Source organism: Gymnodraco acuticeps, unplaced genomic scaffold (assembly GCF_902827175.1).
Source record: "Gymnodraco acuticeps unplaced genomic scaffold, fGymAcu1.1, whole genome shotgun sequence".
In the NCBI taxonomy this organism is placed as follows: Eukaryota; Metazoa; Chordata; class Actinopteri; order Perciformes; family Bathydraconidae; genus Gymnodraco; species Gymnodraco acuticeps.
In genome coordinates, this window is record NW_022991144.1 from 99,610 (window position 1) to 120,582 (window position 20,973).

General features: G+C 38.1%; 1 protein-coding gene across 2 annotated transcripts; it reads left to right on the top strand.

Moving 5' to 3' along the window:
- The first annotated feature begins 1,523 nt into the window (after nt 1–1,523).
- On the top strand, nt 1,524–18,392 carry LOC117560394 (troponin T, fast skeletal muscle isoforms-like). 2 transcript variants are annotated; one of them, XM_034237272.1, is made up of 16 exons: nt 1,524–1,543; nt 9,332–9,374; nt 9,480–9,493; nt 9,838–9,846; nt 11,582–11,704; nt 13,054–13,071; nt 13,859–13,879; nt 14,462–14,480; nt 14,575–14,620; nt 15,127–15,243; nt 15,444–15,521; nt 15,856–15,969; nt 16,059–16,171; nt 17,004–17,094; nt 17,704–17,744; nt 18,191–18,392. In XM_034237272.1, the coding sequence occupies exons 2-16, from the start codon at nt 9,355–9,357 to the stop codon at nt 18,225–18,227; spliced, it is 861 nt and encodes a 286-aa protein (XP_034093163.1). In that variant the 5' UTR covers nt 1,524–1,543; nt 9,332–9,354; the 3' UTR covers nt 18,228–18,392. The 2 variants fall into 2 exon arrangements, with proteins under 2 accessions (XP_034093163.1, XP_034093164.1); XM_034237273.1 differs by lacking the exon at nt 13,859–13,879 and having other exon boundaries at nt 1,525–1,543.
- Nucleotides 18,393–20,973: the final 2,581 nt, after the last annotated feature.

Sequence of the window (20,973 nt, forward strand, 5' to 3'; positions counted from 1 at the left end):
CCTGATAATGTTGGTTCATTTTTTTATGTTTTAGAACACCATCACAAGCCATAGTCCTTTTGACTAGTGTGAATTAAGTCGTTGGTTTGTTTTATAATTCCCAAATTAAATTGTATCAAATTAAAAAGGGGGCTTTTTTGAAGGAGCAGCGCTGGAAATGTATTCACAGAACTATGTTTTACTTTACATTCAGAATTGGCCGTTGAATACAGACACGGAAATAAGCAAGTGCGGAGAAACACCAAGTTAGCAACATGGAGCACAATGTGCCACAGATTTGGTAATATGGGTAGTTGTTAGTCTTTAATATTCCCACCTAACACATTTGGAAAACGCTCCAAATAGAAATACTTCTAGATTAGTCCTATCCCACTCATGTTAATCTGTTACTTACCTTTTATGCCGCGTTATGCAAATCCCAGTGCATGCCCGCGAGTCACACCGGTTACCTTTGTTCAGAGTAGAGTGTTACTACTTTTCTGCCCAAACAAGACGCAGTTTGATTAAAGAAGACTGTATCTTCGGCTAATGAAAGCACCCGGCCATGTTATTCTAAATATTCCCTCATTATATTGATAGACCCCGTTAGTCAGACAGCCCTATATATCACAAAATGTATTTGCTGTGTCCATACTTAACAAACATAATCTCAATCTTCCATTTATATCCATTGCTCACTTATGGCTTCTCTGGTAAGGAAGTGTAACCAATTAATAAATAACTGTTTATGAAATGAATTATAACAAAATGCAGTTATATTTATAATTGAATTACAACTTATTTTATAATAGTTGTTCAATGTTCAACACAGGCAATTTCAATTGAGGCATTCAATACATAATAATAGAATTGAAAGAATTTTGTCTGCATTTTGTAGGCGGGATGTTAAATGGTATCCTTCGAGAGTCGCCTTCAGTTGAAAATGGGGCAGGCTTTAGCTTTGATGATACGATGGAACAACAAACAATTGTTATTGTGTCTTTAGACTGCTTCATTGAAGTTGACTGACCAACAGAGAACATTCTGTTTGTAGTCCAGTTATATTAACACCCTATCACTGTGTTACTCTGCACACTCTGACTCATTGACTGACTGGTTGATGAAGTGTATGGCAAACACACACACACACAAACACACACACACACACACGCACACACACACACACACTTTCCCTCCATTGTCTGGATGCCAAGCTGATGTGTAACCCCCTTCTCTCAGCCTTCTATCACTGTAAATTTAGCAACAGAAGCTTCTCAGCTGCTCCTTTCCAAAACCTGAGCCCTCCTCTTCCATCCATAGTATTTCACCCATCTCTTTCTTCAGGGTCATGCCTACCCCTCTCAAAACCTGAGCACTCCTCTCCCCATCCTTTCCACACAAAAACAAATACATTACACACACACCTCACTCTCATCCCCCAGCCAATAAGGGCCTGGTGAGCTCAAGTATCACTATAACACAAGGACTTATTCTCTGAGCGGAGCCGGCAGATTCTTACAGACCTTCATCTTCATCGTCCGAGGAGCTTTTCTCCCTCTCTGAGGTAAGATGTCCACTTACCTACCCTAACCTCAAATGACTACTTAACCACATGTTTCCAACTATTTGTTTCTTCTTTAAAGTCGCATTTGCAAGCAGGAGGACAAAAGAGCCTGTGGAGGTGTAAGATAAATCACTCTTCAGGCCTAACCCCAGAAGGGAGGTTTGAAATAGACGTAGACATGTTCTGCTGCATGTCAAACATGTGTAGTTTATGTTTGGGATGGTTAACAGTCCCAAGAGCAGCAGTTTGGTTTCTTGAGACCAGATCAATTAACTCGTAAAATGTGTCATGAAAGTGTCACTTTATGTAATGCAATCATGTGTTCCATCTACCTTTTTTAGGACGTAGACCATCATTTGATAGCTCTGGGGGAAAATACATAAGTGTTTTGGAGTAATCTTAGGCGAATAAAGTACTGTGATATACTGCCAACTGTTCTGTGAAATTAGAGCAGTTTGCACCTCTACTTTATGTGACATTGAGGTGTTCAGCTATGAAGCTGTGAACTGCAGCTGTAAATGGATTTTACTTTTAATGTTTTCCATATCTTTAATTTGGCATCACACAGTTTTTTACCTGTATTAGTTTTACATTCACTTCTAAGCAGTGAAGTTGTCACATTGGCACTGAAGTTTGGCATTGGTAATTGCTTTATTTCCTTGGGATACAGAAGGCCAAACCCAGAATCATAAATACATTATCTTATTTTCAAAAGAAATCAAAGAAAATGCTGATTCTAGGAATCCCTAAATGTATATGTATTTATTACATTGTTGTTAATTGAAATTGGCATATATTATTATTTTTTTCCCCTGCATATTCTGTTTTTGTAAATCTGATTCTCCTCCCTATTGTTAGCGTGAGAATATCTAAAGATTTGCATGGACTAGCTAGTTAGGTTGTCCGATTTTTTGTTTAAATTCAGCCTCTCAATCAGAATGAGACCTCTCTTTTTTATCTTTTATACATTCACATTATACAAACACATACACCGAAGAATTCTCCTCCTGTAACCCCCATTCGTTATTTTGAACTTTAAACTTTCAACAGCCATCATGGTCGATCTGAAAACCAGGCTGGCATCTTAGAGATGTGAGGTTTTGAGATAGTGATGATACACAAGGTCTGTTTGCTGTCACATCCTTCACCAAACTGATGTGGGGGCCTATAAATATGTCTCATATTGGCATTTCAATCTAAATCTGCTCTCAGTTGGCTCAGGATGTTATTATCATCAGGGGCCTCACCTGTTTCATCATCTATTAGTTTCAGCACCGGGTTTTAGTTTCAGGATGAAACACTTTGCAGTATTTTCAGTGTTCCGATACAAAATAAATGAGGTGACCAACCACTAAATATATAGAGTGCTGAAGTGTCGGTATGTTCTGAGTGAATGCTAGACACACAGAGGTGAGGCCGCTGTCAGCTCTAAGTCGATCAAAGAGCTTGTTTGTTGAAGGCGGCTGCTGATTGGCTGTTAGAGTGCCGAGGATCCTCCCTCTGGACCGAGCCAAGGGATTAAAGCAGCTATTTGGACACCGTTCCTCAGCTGATGGGTAGAAATATGATCCAGAACTAATCCTCTGAGTCCTCTGCAGCTGTGCTCACTGTTAAGTGTGAAGGAGTCATCCAAAGACACTTTTATATATTTATATATATATATATATATATCAAATATGATATGTAGATTACAGAGAAGAGACATCCTCCAACATTGTCTCCAGCCGAGATGCCCCTCGTCCCCCTTTTGGACCTGGAGTTGATGCTAAATAGGGTTGGCAAAGGTTGGGCGGATTAGAGAGGTATTTCCCAAATATAGGACTGAACTTTGACCAAAAGTCATAGCTAATATTTCAAGCAACGGTCTGCGCCAGGAAGGACATACATTAGAACTATACAGTATGTTAATATTGTAGTTGAATAGCCTATAAACATGTCACATAAAAGTGTTGGTTCACCCAAATTCAAAAAAATATATATGCATAAATGTTTTATCTTTTTACGTAGTGGTAGCCTATCTAAAATGTGTCCAAGATGAGATGTGTAAAAAATACTATTGAAAATATTGTCCTATTTACTTTATGGCCCATGTATTTACCAGTATTCATTGTATTTAAGAGTCTAAATTCTGAATATTATTCACTACAATTCACTCAAAATTCTAAAAATGGTATGGAAAAAATACATACTGCTTTTCATTTGAATTATTCGAGGTTCCTTTGAAAACTGTTAACAGTGATGTTTAGGGGTGATTGAGGGTTGAATTATGTTGTATACCTTTTAGTAACCAAAGCAAAATGGGAAAAGAGAGAGACAGATTTCTCTTATCCTGGGTAAATAAAACCAAAACTATCTGCATTGCATTCTACCACTATAGTAAAAGAGGACAATTCTCATGTTGTCCCTGCGTGTTACACCCCATTATTTGGATTCAATATGACTCATAACAGCCAAGGCTGGAGTGAAGGGGAACATTGTGATCTGGAGGTAACCCAAAATGTCTACTTGGAATATAAAGTCACTAACAGCACCAAATCAATAGGAAAGAAGCATTCAATATTCTATAAATAGTGCATGTGACATAAGTGGTGATGATGTGTGGTCTTTTATGAACTTGGATCAAATAGTCATGAGTGGGAACAAACCTGCAAAGAAGATAACACCTCCCAACCAGCTGAGTCAACAGTTTATGATGAGGTGTTTGGTACGAGCTCTCTGACCTCTAACTGTCTGTCGTAAAAATAACAAGGTCTTTTACCTATACATTTTACTGAAGTACAACGGTATTTGCAGCAGAATGTACTTTAAGTATCAAAAATGAAAGTAAAATGATGCTAACTTGGTCTATTCTTAGTTCGTTTTTGGAAAATTACTAATTGTAGACAGAATTTAAATGTATCTGAAAAGAGCCGATTCTAACCACTCCTTTGGTATTTTCATCTATACTAGCAGTGGCGTTTTTATATGTACAAAAGTGGTGGGGCACAAAAAACTTAGATGTCTATAAGCTTCTGCAGTGAGGTTCATGGCTGGTGAGGCACTGACTCTTCAGGTTTACAAATATTATATTTTGACCTAAATCAAAATATAATATTATTTTCAAAAGCTTTTTTTGTCTGATGCTTCGATTAACTTTAAACAGACAGTTCAATAAAAGGATACCCAAAAAATGTAATTGTATCATTTAAATATTGGATTGTTCTCTCTTAGTAAGATCCCATTTTCAATAAAATTGCGGTCTTACCTTGACTTGAAGATGAAGTCCATTTGCCTATCCTTCTGGACAAAAATCTCTATTACTTTTTTGTAAAAGTCCTCCTTATCTTCTTATAGTTTCAAAAGTCGAATCATAAATCTAATCGATAGATTTATGATTCAAACATTATAAAAGTAGGGTAGACATGTGGATATTATCCGGCTGAACAAAACGTGCATTTATCTAACAGGTTTGTTTCCCACAGATCTTATTTCGAGCTATTTTCTAAAATCCTATGGAGAAATCTCATTGCTTTTTTGTCGAGGGAAGCCATGCGCATCTTACTTCCGGGTTTTAGGACTTTTAGGACTTTTTTTAGGACACTGCAGCGTCTCCTCTTCACACACCACACACCACACTTTTCGCGGCACACGTACTTACAGCCAATCAGTATAGTCTGAGCATGCGCAGTGTAGTTTTTACAGCCACCGTTCACTTAGACAGTGAGAAGGAGGGGCATGATCGGGTTTTGTCCCACATGGCTCTAAACAGCTCAATAGGCACACACTGTAGACACTAATTAGAAGAACACAGACTAAAACAGTAATATACAGACGAATCAGATCAAACATACATGATCTTAAAATATATTTTATATATTTCCTTTTTTTAAAAGCTTTTTTTCTGACATTAGGACGTGCCCTAATGACCAGTCGCCACTAGGCATGTTTTATAAACTGATCACATGCTTTACATTTAAAATCTTGAACTGAACCATATATGTCCTCATTCATAATTATCTAAATGTTTCTAAACTCTGGATGGCAATATATTATTTCCATGCAAGGGAAATTGCATAATAACATGCTGCTACAGAAGTATTCAAAACTTTTTGAAACCCAGAAAAAGAAAGATGATTAGAAATTGTTGAATATTTAGCTGTATCTTGCTATCAGGGGTATACAAAACATAGACCTAATTTTAAGATATCTTATTAAATAATGTTTACCAATATGATACATGGGATTGTTGATGTCCTATAAGGTATTTAATTGAAGGAATATTTGTACATTTTGTATACAGTGCTTAAAACTAGGGTTAATCTGTATGCTAAATGATAAGCTACAGCTACAGTAGGAGCTGGTTAGCTTAACTTAGTTTAGCGCAAAGACTGAAATCGGCGAAACAGTAGGCCTGATTTTTAAGATATTCATCTACCACTTGGTCAGCAAGGGCACCAAGGAGCTAGCATGTAACTGCCTTTAAAACAGAAAGCATTTGTTTTTTTACTTGGAACGGTGCATGGAACGGTTACAAAAAAACGTATAACATGGTAATTGGTGATCTATAGAGGTTATATTGGCACATTGTGTCATAATTAAATAGAGTCTAAGCCAAGCGGCAAACTCTGGGGAAGAGTCGGGACGCCAATACGGAAGTGCCACACACTGCAGTTCATACATGGGCCGCTAGGGACTGGCTGCAGAAAGGAGCAATTTCCATAGACCCCCATGTTAAAATGCCCAACTTTACTTATTAGCCAGCTAAGGACGTAACCCTTTATGCATACATATACATTTTAGTTTATGATTCAGCCTTGGGTAAGACTTTTATAGTCTATGGCTATGACGCCCATAATGCTAAACGGGAGCAAATGTTAACCCTCTGGAGTCTAAGGGTATTTTCTCGATTTTTAGATGTTTTCTTAAATCACCTTTTAAATGTATTTCTTCTAAAATGGCACCCATGTGTTACATATCAAAATGTTCAGAACAATCTCTAGTATTGCTATATATGCAAATTACTCACCTTAGAGCACTGTTTGATGAGATAAAGTAGCTCAAAAGCTTAAAATTTGACATCCGATTTTCGGAAAATCTTCAAAACTTTTGTGAAAACACAAATGTACTCATGTGATCGAATTGTTTTGGTGTTTTAGATTTGGTTACCAAAGTCCTAGGATCACAAAAGCAGTGAAATATTTGAATTACACTGTATATAAATGTGTTATTCATGTCTAAAATGAAAAAAGTTAAATTCGAATTTTGAGTAAAACAGGTGTTTATCACTCTACTTTCACCACAGCAGGGACTGAGATACATTAGGACTGAATAATGACTTCATATTACATACCAAGGTTCATGTGATGTGTACAAATACAAATTGAGCATTCAACCTTTTTTTTCAACTAACAATTTATTATAAATGTTTTTATCAACCAACTATTTATATAAATATAAGAAACTGGAAGATCTAACTATTTACAATATTGAACATCAGAACTTTCAACCAACTATTCATTATAAATGTCAAGACAGTGTCAAGGTCTTTGTCTGTCTTCCAAGACAGTGAGTCTGGCTGCTGTGAAGATGGGGGTGATGGTGCATGGGCTGCTGTGTAGGTGGTTTGTACAAGTGCTATACGAGACCTCCACGAGACCTCCTTGCTGGCTGGGTTGAAGGTGATGGCTGTGGTGGAGCCTTTGTGCTGAGGTGTATCTTGACCTGGTGGCAGCCGCAGATGGAGGTGGAGGCAGCTGTAGTGATGCTGGTCTGCTGGTCCTTGATGGCTCTGGTGAAGGCCCTTGAGCCACGGTAGATCTTGACCTGGGGGCCGGCACAGATGGATGTTCTGGCTGCTGGATAAACACCGCCTGTGGGCCACTAGGCCCAGGCAGCTGTGAAACATCTCTGTAAAACAAATTAAAACGTAGGACAATAATTACAACTAAATTCATTGAAATAAAGTTCAAGTAAAATGTTGCTCAAGCACAAATAACAATGCACACATAAAAAGAAAGTTTGGGAGGTTGGAGGAGTCTCTCTCTCTCTCTCACACACACACACACACACACACACATATTTCCTGTTACTTTACATTCAGTATAAAATCACAGACACACATATACATAGGCTACATCTGACTACAACGTCGCATCTGTACAGAACAGTATGATAAAATAATCGATGGCAAAAACATGTCACTGTAAATGTCTCCGTTGTGGGACGAATAAATGATTAATTTAATCATCTACACATGTAATCTCACTTTTACACACCAAAATAACGTTAACACAGAGTAAACGTTTGCTAATGGAGAGTCTATTTTGTCCAATAAAAAGTTCATGACTATCGATAAATAATATATATCAATACACCTATTGTTCATTTTCGCGGTATTCCCCACACATTGCCAGTACACTATTACTGTAATATTTACACTTACCCATGCCCAAATGGATCCTTGTTGTTGTCTTTGTATTCTTCTTCTTCAGAAGAGTCGAAGACTTCAGGTTCTGAGGCTCTATCTTCACTGCTGCTAGCGAAAAAAAATCTCTGGCGAAGTCGGCAACTGTAAAGTTTTTTTTAGCCATTTTCTCTGGCTCTCTCTCTCTCTCCTCAAAGACGTAAACTGATGGGAGACACGTGGTTTATGTTTTGTTTACTTGGTGGGTAGGTCCTTAGTGATTTCTCGATGTCCATTGGTCATTTCAGACCATGATGGCTGCCGGCCGAGATTTCCTTGACGGACACACGAATCCACCAATCCCACACAGTGTAAAGTCAAGCTGCTTTGAGCGGCCATATTGGCTACTGTGCCCTGGTTACAGTCTCACAGGAGATACCGCTGGAAAGCTACTCTTCCAGCGATTACGCGGATATCTGAATCATATTTCTACTCCTTATAATCGGAAATATATGATTAAATACGTAAAATTATCCACCGACTCCAGAGGGTTAATAGGGGACCCAATTATCCCAGTGGTGGCCGCCGGAGCTAACGGAGCCGCAGGGGGCTAGCTCCAGCCGGCGTTCCGGAGCTAGCCCACTCCGTTAGGTCCGTCTTTTCTCAACGTGTGAATGACAAGCATTAAGAATAACAAAATATACCTAATTCTCTTGCAGATTGTCTCATTTGATTATGAATGTAACGTTTATATAGGGGAACTACACTGTTAGCAGTAACTTGGTATGCATGTATTTCATGTTAGCTTAGCTTCTTAGCCTGAGCTAGCTCTGTTTACTTCCAGTTCGGAGGCAGCAGGTCCTGCCTCGGCTCCGCCTCTTTGCCCTTATTTGGATTAGGCGGGATTAGACTCTGACGTCACAGTCGAGCCGTTAGTGGCCGACTCCGCCTACTAAGGGCTTCACGGCAACTCTTCATAATTCTATGGGTGACGTCACGGACACTACGTCCATTTATATACAGCCTATGGTCTAAACTAGTGACCCTAAATTTAAAAAAAAAGTATGCTAAACTAACCTAAGCTTAGGCTAGTATGTGCCTGCTAAAGTTTTGTATTTACTGTACAGACAGTGCTATTGATCCTTTCATATAACTCTTTGCAAGTAAGCAAATAGCAGAAACATATTTCTTTTTGGGTTTTGTACGCAGGCTGATGCTTTTTGCTTATTATCAAAGTAACACTTTTTGGGTTTAATAAAAAAAGTTAAAAAAACTTGAGAAGTTTGATAATTTGAGAAGCATAACAGATTTAGCTGGGGATCAAACTTTTAACATTTTGATATCAACATGATCTCCCTGTTCTACTTCAACCGTGTCAGCTCATCCAGCTCTTTGTCTTTCCTCAGGTGTGAAGTAGTCTGCTGTCACCATGTCCGACACAGAGGATTTGTAAGTGTCAATTGTAATACACATTGCTGTTTAATGTCCATTCAATAACAAATAAAGTCGTGCATTTCCTGTTTCATTCTGAATGTCTTATCTTTTATATTTCAGGGATCATGTTGAGGGTAAGTAGCAACTAGCCTACTCAGATTGTTTGACTACATTGAAAAACAAAATACACATTTTGTTAGATTTATATTCAATTTTGGGGTATTTGGTATGGCTTTGTTTGGATGTGACATTTATATACAGTATATAATTAATTTATTGACCTTATATTTTGAATGTAATGAAAATACTTACTATAAAATGTGCCTCATATACTGTAAATGTTTACGTACAAACTTAATTGGTCTTTTAAAAACGTGTTATTTATATCATGGTCAGCTTGGAGAATATTTTGTATGTATTTGTGACAAAAGGTTGTATTTCTCTCCGTTTTTCCAAACTTCTTTTTCCCCATCTGAAGACGAGGAAGGTAAAGATGACTGAATTGATTCCATATTTCAGAACTTTTCTCTATTGCACTTATTTGATAGCTGCCTGATTTCACCCTTAATTTGAAGTGTTTGATGCTGCACCAGCTTCATACAGGATGTGCAGCTGTCCAGAATGCCAAGTACAACTATGAAAACGTATTTTCACTGCATCGTTTCTACCTTTAACCTCTACCAAAAAAAATCTTATAAAATATTTAATTGTCCAAACAAAAAGGAAGAGTAGATGTTTCTTCTTTATAGCTGTAAGTCAAACATGTCCAAGTTAAGGGTGACTATTTCGGAGTGATGTTTTGAATCACATGGTTGAGAAATAAATGTGAGTGAGATTCTATTCATTTTACATTTTATTTCTTGGTATGTGACATGTCTACATTGTCATATGTTGATGTCACATCAATACAACTGTCATTGACCTCATTCACACAACGGCCATATTTCAACAGTAAAGGTGGAAAACTACCTGGATGATTCTCATAAAACTTCACATAGGTCATGCTGGCAGAAACTACTGCAACAACTTACATTTAGCAGTCAGTTTACTACCATACCAGGAAAAAACTCAATGCTAACTGGATAAATAATGGTGCATCTGATTTACCTCGGAGCCATTGTTAGCCATAGTAAGTAAACAATGATAACAATGCACTTAGCATTGGTTTCTCATACCAACATAATATTGACCTGTACACACAAGGTTTGAAAGCACTGTGATGTGTCTTATAAACAGTATATAACTGCAGCTTCCACTTAGTGCATGTGCGACACAGCCATCTTGGATTCTAACATTGAGTTGGAGAGGTTGTCTCAGACTTTGCCAGTCAGAAATTCGACTTCAGGGGCCGTTCTAGTTGAAATCTCCGACTGGGAAGTCTGACATTCTGTCTTTCTGGTAGAACTGGAGCGCACCATCAATGTTAAAATATTTTAAGATTATAATACAAATAGTGAGGAGGGTGGAAAGCAAGCACATTTAACCCCATGAAAATAACAGCCTGTATTTAAATGTCTTAACAACGGCTGTAGCATATAGAGGAAACATGCAAAAGACATTTAAACCATACAACATTTTTTAAATAGTCCGAAAACAGTGTTCATCACTGTGAATCATTAGTAGCACAATTACCAATTAGTTGTATCATATTTTCAGAAAAAGGATGAGACTCTTGTTACAAACCTAACCCAACCACAATACCTAAACAGATGAGTACACTGACTGCCGGCTAATCAAAAATGGAAAGAGGAGGCATTTACTTCATTTTTCAGCAGTAGATGTTGAAACTTGGTAAAAACCTACACGGTATGAAATCTCTATAGAAAAACTACATCAACTCAAATATTTTCCTTAAAAGAAAACTATACAGTGGAAAATGTAATGTAAGTGATGTCGCAGTAAACTATAGTAATAAGGGATCATTAGCACCCATCATACTTACCATATTGTGGAAGCAAACAACTTGCAAGAAAATAAATATACACCCTCAGTAAGTTTTCTGCCGGAACAGTTCAATATTGCTTCTGTGTGAAAGGTCAACTGACTTTTTCTCATTATCATGTGTTTCTCTCTCTCCAGCAGCTCTGTCCATCACTCACCCATCCATCCTCTCTGTAACTAAAGTAATCTCTCACTTTTTGTCATGTCTGTGGTCTTCATTAACGTCCTTCTGCGACACCCTCCCTCTACCCGACGGTTTGGTGCATGCTGCGTACCCGTAGCCCAGGAGGAGGTAGTAGAAGTAGAAGTAGCCCCTGAGGCGGAGGCCCAGGTAGAAGCAGAGCCAGAGGTAGAGCCTGAACCAGAACCAGAGCCAGAGCCAGAGGAGGTTCATGAGGAGGAAGGTACGTGGCATGGGCAGTCCCTTCACCGTTCTCCTGCAGGACACTCAGCACTCTGCACCGTAGCATCAAAGACATGTCAGCATCACCTTGCTGCAAAACAAATCAAATGCAATTTATCAATGTAGAATGTATTTATGATGAGCTTTTTTGCTCATATTTGCATCTTCACAAAGCCGAAACTCTGCTTTTAGAGACGGTGCAAAAATGTTTCCCCCTAAGTTAGGCCTAATTATAATGTAATTGGTAAGTTTAGCTAACCAAAACATTTCTTTAAAATCCAAACGAACAATTTTGTCAATTTCCGTAGAAATGTTGGTGGAGCGAGCACTACACATTACTCTACAATGCTGCTGTATCACACTCTTCTGGCAAAAACATTTTACATTAGTTTAAGAGAACAAATAGTATAAAGAATCAATTTATAACCTTGTTCGTGGTTTTCCATGTAAGTGTCCAACATTGGGTCATCTCGCATCAAAAAGCTGCGGTTTATCACATGTGCCTCCCGGGTCGGCTTGGCATGACAAGGCCAGTGTGTGTTGCACTAGTCATGTTTTATTGAAGACCCCTCAAGTGCCTTTGTCTTGGGGCTCCTCCAATAAGCCATGTTTTAGAGTGCACTTCAGCAAACATTTGGGTTTTGCTTTATAAAATATCCACAGTTATCATATCACATCCCCATCAGTGTTAGCCGACACCACAAACAAACAAAACATGTTATCGCTCAGTGTCATATGTGTGCTTTGAATATGTGCATATAAATGTTGTGAGGGAGAAGAAAACAATCAGCTGCTTTTACATGAATGAACTGCCCTGTCTTGTTTTGTTCTTTTGCCAATATTTACATTTTGGAAAAGCTCATCTTTAAGGCTGTAACAGGAAGCATGATGGGTAATTTCAGTCATGTAAAAGTTGTTCTTCTTTGCCTCCGTTCAGTCCATGTTTAGCATATTTATTTCCATGAGTAGATGAAGAGTGAGTCTGGCAAACTGCTCTAAAGCATTGGGGTGTTGCAATGAAAAGCATTTGTCATCACTATTCAATTCTTACATGGAAATGTTGTTTTGTTTGTTGAAATGCTTTTATGATCTGTGAAGACACCTTCAAACAAATGGAGCAATTGCAGAAGTCCCAGGCCTCGCTGTACGCTGGCTGATATAATGCCCAGACATCGCTGCTCTGGAGATCCCTGTTTCAAAAGCCACTGTCATGGTACTCCTGCAGTGGCTGCCAGGTTAAAGGTGCTGCATAAACTCTGCAATGTAGAGAGGACAGGAGCAGGCTTGACCAGTCCAACCACTAATGATTCTTTTGTTTTTGCTCTTGCTTTGGACGCTTGCTGCATGCAGACGCCTATGAAGAGGAAGGTATGTGGATTTGTATTCTTCTCTGTTCGTCGATTAGACCTGTTTCTGTTTCCCTGTCTGCAGAGGACTCTTTCACCACAGGAGACTATTAGGGCCAAGCATGAGGGGAACAAATGGGAACAAGAAGATTGTAGTCTAAGAAAGTTGAAACGTTGAGAATATCATCGAAATGCTTCCAAAGTCAAACTTTCTGTAACGCTCTCTTGGTTTGTTATATTCTAGACATTTCAACTTCTTTCCCAAAATGAGTCATTCTTGATGGCTTTGTTCTCTTCATTGGAGCAGAGATTTCTACTTTATTCTTTACATTTCTAATGTATTCTTTAAATGTCTACTTTATTCTTTACATTTTTTATTTATTCTTTGAATTTCTACTTTATTCTTTACATTTCTACCTTATTGTTTAAATATTTACTTTATTCTATACATTTTTATGTTATTCTTTCCCTCAACATTCTAACTTTAATATTTTGATTTTATTCTCAACATTTCATTTCAACTTCATATCATTTTCTTTTCGACTTCATTCTCATAATGCAAACTAAAGGTCCAACTGGTCTTTTCCCTCTATGCCTGGCCCTAACGTTCTTCTGTCCTTTCTCACCTTCCGCACATGAACATATAAAGATTGTTTCACTGATCTTCCTTTAGCGGAAGCCAGAAAGTATCTGTGTGTTTTAGCGGCGTGGGGGATCAGGGTAGAGGATTCAGAAATGATGAGTCATGGTTACGGGCCCCACTGCTCATGTCTGCTTCTTCTCTTTTTTGCATGAATGTTTTCTGCCAGATGACGAGGGCGATCAAGACGGTAGTTTGTATTTCCTGCTGAGTCGCTGTTGCTTGCTTGCGTTTTTCCTCCCGTGTTGTCTGTTGTCTTTTTATAGTGTGAGGGTCCCATAGAAAAAAGCTAATCACAAACTTAGTTATTTGTTTCTGTTACAATCCCATCTGTGTTTTCTTTGCACATCAATTAACAGTAATTACACTGTCAAACTCCCGTTTGTGAAAGGTGTGCGATGATGTTCAGAAAATAAACCCTTACATAGTTCATGTGGTGATGTATGACACACGCCGTACTGATCCTGATTAGCACCTCAAATGTCTCTGATTCTATTGGTTTGATTGACACACTAATGCACAATATATTAACTCAAAATAAAGGAACAATCTGTGGACTGACATTGCTTACAACAGAGGCTAACACACAGGAATTGGACCACTGACCACTCAAACGACTGTTATCTACTGGAGATGTGAAACAGATGTAACTCAGCTTGTTCACATGGATCTCCCCCTGATTAACCAGCAGAATATTCATCTCTCACCAAAATCATATTTCTAACAGTGTGATATCTGTCTTTTCTCACTGTTCCTGAAAAAAACAAAACAGAGGAGAAGCCAAAGTTCAAGTAAGTCCATTTATTGCCCTTCATGAAATCCATTATGTGTTACATTGCTGGCAGATTGAAGTTACTTCTTCTTGTTCTTATTTCCCTTCAACAGACCCCCTGCTCCCAAGATCCCAGATGGTGAGAAAGTGGACTTTGATGTAAGTCATTTAAACCAATAATCTCCTACTCGCATGTTATACAGTAGTGTTGTGTGAAGCCATTTAATAATAATAATGCATTTTATTTATGGGCGCCGTTCAAAGCTCTCAAGGACACCTTACAGAGCATAATTAAAAACAAGCAACAACAAAGAAGGTCAAACAGTAATTAGAGACTTAAAAAACAAAGACTTAAAAACTACAATTTAGATTAAAGCTGCTATAGAAATGCGAACAGTTACCAAATATTTTTCAGTAAAACAATATTTTCCAAGTGGCATTAGGGCAGCAACAGCAAGTTACTGTATATGCTTTTCTTACTGGTGTTTTTGTTTGTATTTAATTAGACCATTGTAAGCACAAACAATGAACATTTGCATGTATTATCTCTTTCCCTGTCTTATAACTGTTTCACTTTCAAAGGCTGGGTATACATTTGTGGGTTTGGAGCCAACAACCTCTGTCCTGTCCGTTAATAACTGCCATTTCCTGTTTGCCTCGTACAGGACATCCAGAAGAAACGCCAAAACAAGGACCTGTATGAGCTGCAGTCGCTGATCGACGCTCACTTTGAGTCCAGGAAGAAGGAGGAGGAGGAGCTCCTGGGACTCAAAGACAGAATTGTGAGATTTTACCTGAAAACAAAACATGCATTTCACATGCAATAGATAACCTGCAGCAGAATGTCTATTCATACTGTAGGCCTGCTTTCAGTATGATTCATAAGGATCACTGCAGATATGTAGAAATACACCAGACTACTAAAACTTTGGCTCAAATATTGCACAGCTTTGCAGCATTGCGTTTTAATTTGCGTTTTCAGGAGAAGCGTCGCGCAGAGCGAGCTGAGCAGCAGAGGATTCGTTCTGAGAAGGATAAAGAGAGGCAGGCCAGGCGAGAGGTACGTGTTCCTGACCTGTTCAAATAGATTCACCTTCACAAGTTCCCATCATTTGTTATTTACAGTACGAGCTTTTGACCGATCTATATTTTTGCCTATACCACGTCACAACTAGCAGTTATGTCAGAGTGTACCGAATACATTTCTACATCACTGCAACCAAGTGATGTGTTGAATGACTGGAGGCCAGCAAAACACAAGATTTTCAGGCACTGTTAAGTTACTTTTAAACTGATTGGGGCATCTAGAAACATTAAAACCAGTTCATAACTAAGTGGTTTTCCTTCCATTTGTCAAGCTGTCTAACTGTCATATTTTACACTTAATCTTAAAGGCTGAGCGTCAGAAAAGGGAGGAGGCAGACGTCCACAGGAAGATGGAGGAGGACGCCAAGAAGAAGAACGTGCTGAGCAGCATGGGATCAGGCTACAGCAGCCACCTGCAGAAGGTCATTTTGTATTCCTTTATTTGTGTTTTGTTTTATTTTGAAACTGTTGCTTTAACGTCATACAAAATGTTGGTTGTTGTTTGTTTTAGATTGAAGGGAAGAGAGGCAAGAAGCAGACTGAAAGAGAAAAGAAGAAAAAGATCATGGCAGAGAGATGCAAACCTCTTGATGTTGATGATGATTTCAGCGATGCAGATCTGGGGTAACACACAGTCACAGTCTAAAGAACACAGCAGTGACACCAGAGCATTGATCACTGATGCACAATCATCATTCAAATGTTTAAATGAAATCTTCACAACACAAAACCTTCACATTCCTGAAAGAAAAAGTGATATGGTTAGTTGCTGCATAATCACCACAAATGTATATCTTCATTTAGTGTCAACTAATAAACAATACACCCCTCTTTGTACACAAAAAGCTACGCGCTGTTCATGTCCATTTGTCAGAAGCATCAATCTGCATAGATCTCTATTTCTGATTTTGGGTTGAACTGTCCCTTTAATGGTGCCAAACTGTAATCAAATATAGGCTTTAATTCATCAGAATGTCCTATCAATATGTTTGTTAAATCTCTAGAACTAAATCCATTAATACAAATATACACACCTTGAAGACTTAAAAAAAAATACATTTTACATTGTAGAAAAATACAGTGTATTATTAAAGAAAGAGAAAACTAATTATTATTACATTATTACATTGCATTTAGCTGACACTTTTATCCAAAGCGACTGAGGTTTGAGAGAGAATAGAGTCATATGATTAAGTGTTACTTAAGCCTTGGTACTAATTACTGTTTGCTGATTAGATAATAATGGATTCAAGGTATTATGCATCGCAAACAGACTTTGGACTTTTTAGTGTAATCCCTTTAAGATAATAATGTTTTATCTGTGCAAAACAACAACAGAATCAGAAAATAGAAAAGTCATATTTAAGATCACCCCAGATTCACTTGCATGAAGCAACATATCACTTCCAGCTGCTGTTAAACTTTGTTTATTGAACGTTTGATTTGTGTTTGTCAGGGATAAGGCGAAGGAGCTGTGGGAGTGGCTGCACGACCTGGAGACCATTAAATACGACCACTGTGAGAGGCTCAAGAGACAGAGATATGAGGTCAGTGAGCAAATGGTGTATTAGTTTGTTCACACATCAAAGACTACAATTGAAAACTTTTACATTGATTTCATGGAGCATACTGTATCTGTCGAAGAAGTAAATACCTTGTTCAGATTTCTAGATACATAAGTTGAATTTAGTTTTGGTTACTAAAAACATAAGCAAGACTTCAGCACTTCTTAAATAAATAAAAAGGGTGTTGTCACGCTCACTGATACATGTTGATAGGTCAGAATCCTCTCGTTGTTTTTCCTCCATTGCTTTGGTTGACATTTATTATGATCACGTCAGTATTTATGTTTGTATGAAAAGGGCTTTCTACAGTAATTGAGGTTTAACACATAATTGTTTTGGGTCATTTGAACAATGATACCATGAATAGTTAAAAACTAGTCAATCTTCAAAAATCGGACCAAACTTCTCTCCCTATACTTATTTTTAGATAAACAGGATTCACTTAAAAACTGTGGACTGTGTTCAATTGGTGGTCATTTAATGTGGAAAAAGCTGCATGTTGCAGCTCAAAACAGATAATATCAAAGTTCTCGAGGTGTGAAAGTCATTTCCCTGATATTTCTGCTTTAAACACCACTGTTTGTCTTCCAGGTGATCTCTCTCAGGAACCGCATTGATGAGCTGCAGAAACAGTAAGGCCCTCAGACAATCAAATGAACTCTGAACACAGTTCAACACAGACTCATAGTATTTCTTAAAGATAGAGATTTCTGTCCTGTCAAGTGCATTTGAATATTGCCAATGGTCAATTGGTTACTTTAAGTCTCAAAACGTTACTTAAGTACAATACTTCTATTTAGTTAAACTCCACAACCTAATACAACATTTGGCTAACTTTTATGATTGGTTTGACTTCAGATTTCATTTTGATAACATAGTTAACAACTGTTTAGGTATATTGTTGTAACTAGCTTGTTTAAACACCAGGGGGCAATGTAGCTTCAAGAAATTGTTCCAGTAGTTTGTTTGTTTCCCACCCTTTGCTATGTTATGAAATGGGTATCCATCTATAATTACACCCACCATAAGAGGATCACTGCACACATCTGACTCTGTTTCTGCTCTTTGCGCTTTGCAGCAGCAAAAAGGGAGCTGCCTCCCGCCGCAGGAAGTGAGCGGCTGGTGACTGATGGTCGGTCAGCCCGGACAGGAGGCGCCTTCCCTCGGATACAACAGCAGCTAAGACCCCGTAGAGACCCGGAGCTCAGGTGGACGTCTTAGTTTCTGCTTGAGTTTTCTGGATGAATTTAGCTTAAATAAAGACATTAAAAAAAATATCATCACTGTGTTTGCTTTTTTATATATATAATGTTTGTGTGGATTTAATTGATTACATTCATGTCAATAAACAGCAGGTTCATGCAGTTCTTCAACACAACAATTATGTTTCAATATGTTCGTATATTTATTTATGTTCAACAACAACAATATGCCTGTTCTTCACATGAAATATTGTTTCAATGTCATTTCAACAAAATGACTTGTGTTACATTTATTTTTAAAAGACTATACTTTGTTGTTTTTTATGATTTAAAAGAAAACTGACATACAACATTATCACAATTTGTCATATTTTGTCATATTTGTGACATACTATGTGTAGGCTACTATATAGTGAAAGTCGAGAAATCCTGAGGTTTAACATGAGGACCTACGGACTCAGGACATCCTTTCACAAACTATGCATTTGTTGCATACATTTTTGATACACTATACTTTTGATATTTACTATACAACGCAGTTTTTCATACTATGATTACTTTTTTGTGATATTTTGGATACGATGCTGTGCTGATATTTCAGAATTTGTGTGTGTAAGGCAGAGGTGCCCAGTACGTCCCCCCGGTCGACCGCGGGGGCAATGCTGGTAGATCGCGAGTCATTCATAAAAAAAAATCCAGCTCCGTTAAAATCATAGGTTAAAATCATAGACTGTATATATAAAGGTTAAAATAGACAAAACAGGTTTTGATCCCTCCTCCCGCTCCCTGCCACAGGAGTTTACTTGATTGACAGGAAAAGCGACCTATCGCTTTCCAGTCTGTTAACCCAGAATGCAAAGCGATACAAAATCAGTCAAGTACTGTTAGAGATATAAAGGGATATCTGATCCGCTTTTCAAATCTCCGCGCGTTCCTATGAAGCTGGTTATAATACAGGAAGAAATCCAGTGCCACCAAGTAAACAATATCTACTTTAATGGTAATATGACAAAATAATACAATCAATACAGTACAAATTCAATACAGTTAATCTTTGGGATCCCGAATTTACCTGCACGTGAGCCAGCCAGAGGAAAGAGGCTGAACACCGCGTGTGTTTCTGTGTTTCTACTCTGTGACAATGGGAGGAGTTATCAGATCCTCCCATTCGGACATCATTGATTGGCCGCCCCAAATATCACAGACACCTTAGACCTTAGGCTTCCCCAATCACTGTAGCTAGATCTAAATTGAATGCAACTCAAGACATGCTCTCACCTTCCCCCATCTTCCTTTGTCCTCAAAAACATATGTCAAACAGGCCCCACATCCAGCTCACAGTTCCACCCAAATTATTCCCATTTTAAGCTTATCCATAGTTTGCTAACATGAATAAATACAAATATAACTCTACAAATCCCCCTTTTGGTCTCATTTTAAGAGATCAACTATTTCAAGACACTCACATTATAACCTGGGATTCAGACTATTTAAACATTCAGGAATGGCTCCACATATCAACTTCATATGACCGTGTAGAAATACCAAAATATATCCTCAGTGTTTAGACAAATCGTCCATCAATAGCACAAAAATAAACATACCAAAAAAATATATAGAAGAAAATAGTAAAATATATGTTTCCAAATAACCTCTTTTATCATTTATCATTTAGTCCTCCTTAATCATCAAATTACAAACTTTAAAAATAGCTTGCATCTCAAAGATTTGCTTCAAGACAATTATAGTAAAAACACATTTAACATTTAGGATTATTAGCAATCCACCTGAGGTATAAAATCTGGATTGTAAAGGTCCAGTTGAAATTCACAGTTCAAAGTATAGCATTCACAGTGGTGATTCGATTAATCCGTAATCTGCAAAATTGCAGTGTCCTCAAGCTTTAACATTACTTCACTACGCTTTAGTCAAAAGTAAGGCACTTATCTATACATTCATTTTAGTCAAATACATTGTTTAAAAATCTGAAAAAGAAGAATCAGACATTTATTGCGTAGTGTAAAAACCCGAAAAGGTAAAATCTATATACATCTTCTACATTCTGAGTGTCAATTTTAATCAACTTGTCATTCATTTTGTGGGGGTCCCCATGGAGCAGAAGCCGTGATTGTGCCCCACGGATCTGAAAGCTGGGCGTCGTACATCAACACGGAGTCATCCACTGTGGAATATCCCACTAGTCTCTGTGGAGCCTGGAGGGCGGTTTTGGTCATCTTTCGTATGGCTAGTTTAACTACAGTGACCAAGCAGATTATCACAATTAGCACAACTAAGATAAACATTGAAACGGTCACTGCAAATTTAACCAACCCCGCACCCCACGATCCAAAAGTTCCAGTTAAATCCCCAAGGGTAAACCCATGAGTTTCATGCAACTCTTTTATCCCCCTGGCGGTATCATGAGCCATATCCATGACCTCAGGTGTAGCATCAGAGATGAAAGAACAACACTCAGATCCAATCACCTTGCATGTGCCCCCCTGGGCGGCTAATAAAAGATCCAGTGCCATACGATTTTGTAATGCTACAGTCCTAACCTCCTGTAATTCCTTATGTTCGGCTAACATGGCTGTGTTAGATGCATTTAAGTGATTTTCCACTACTTTGGACAACGCCACAATTTCCTGCTGAGAAACAT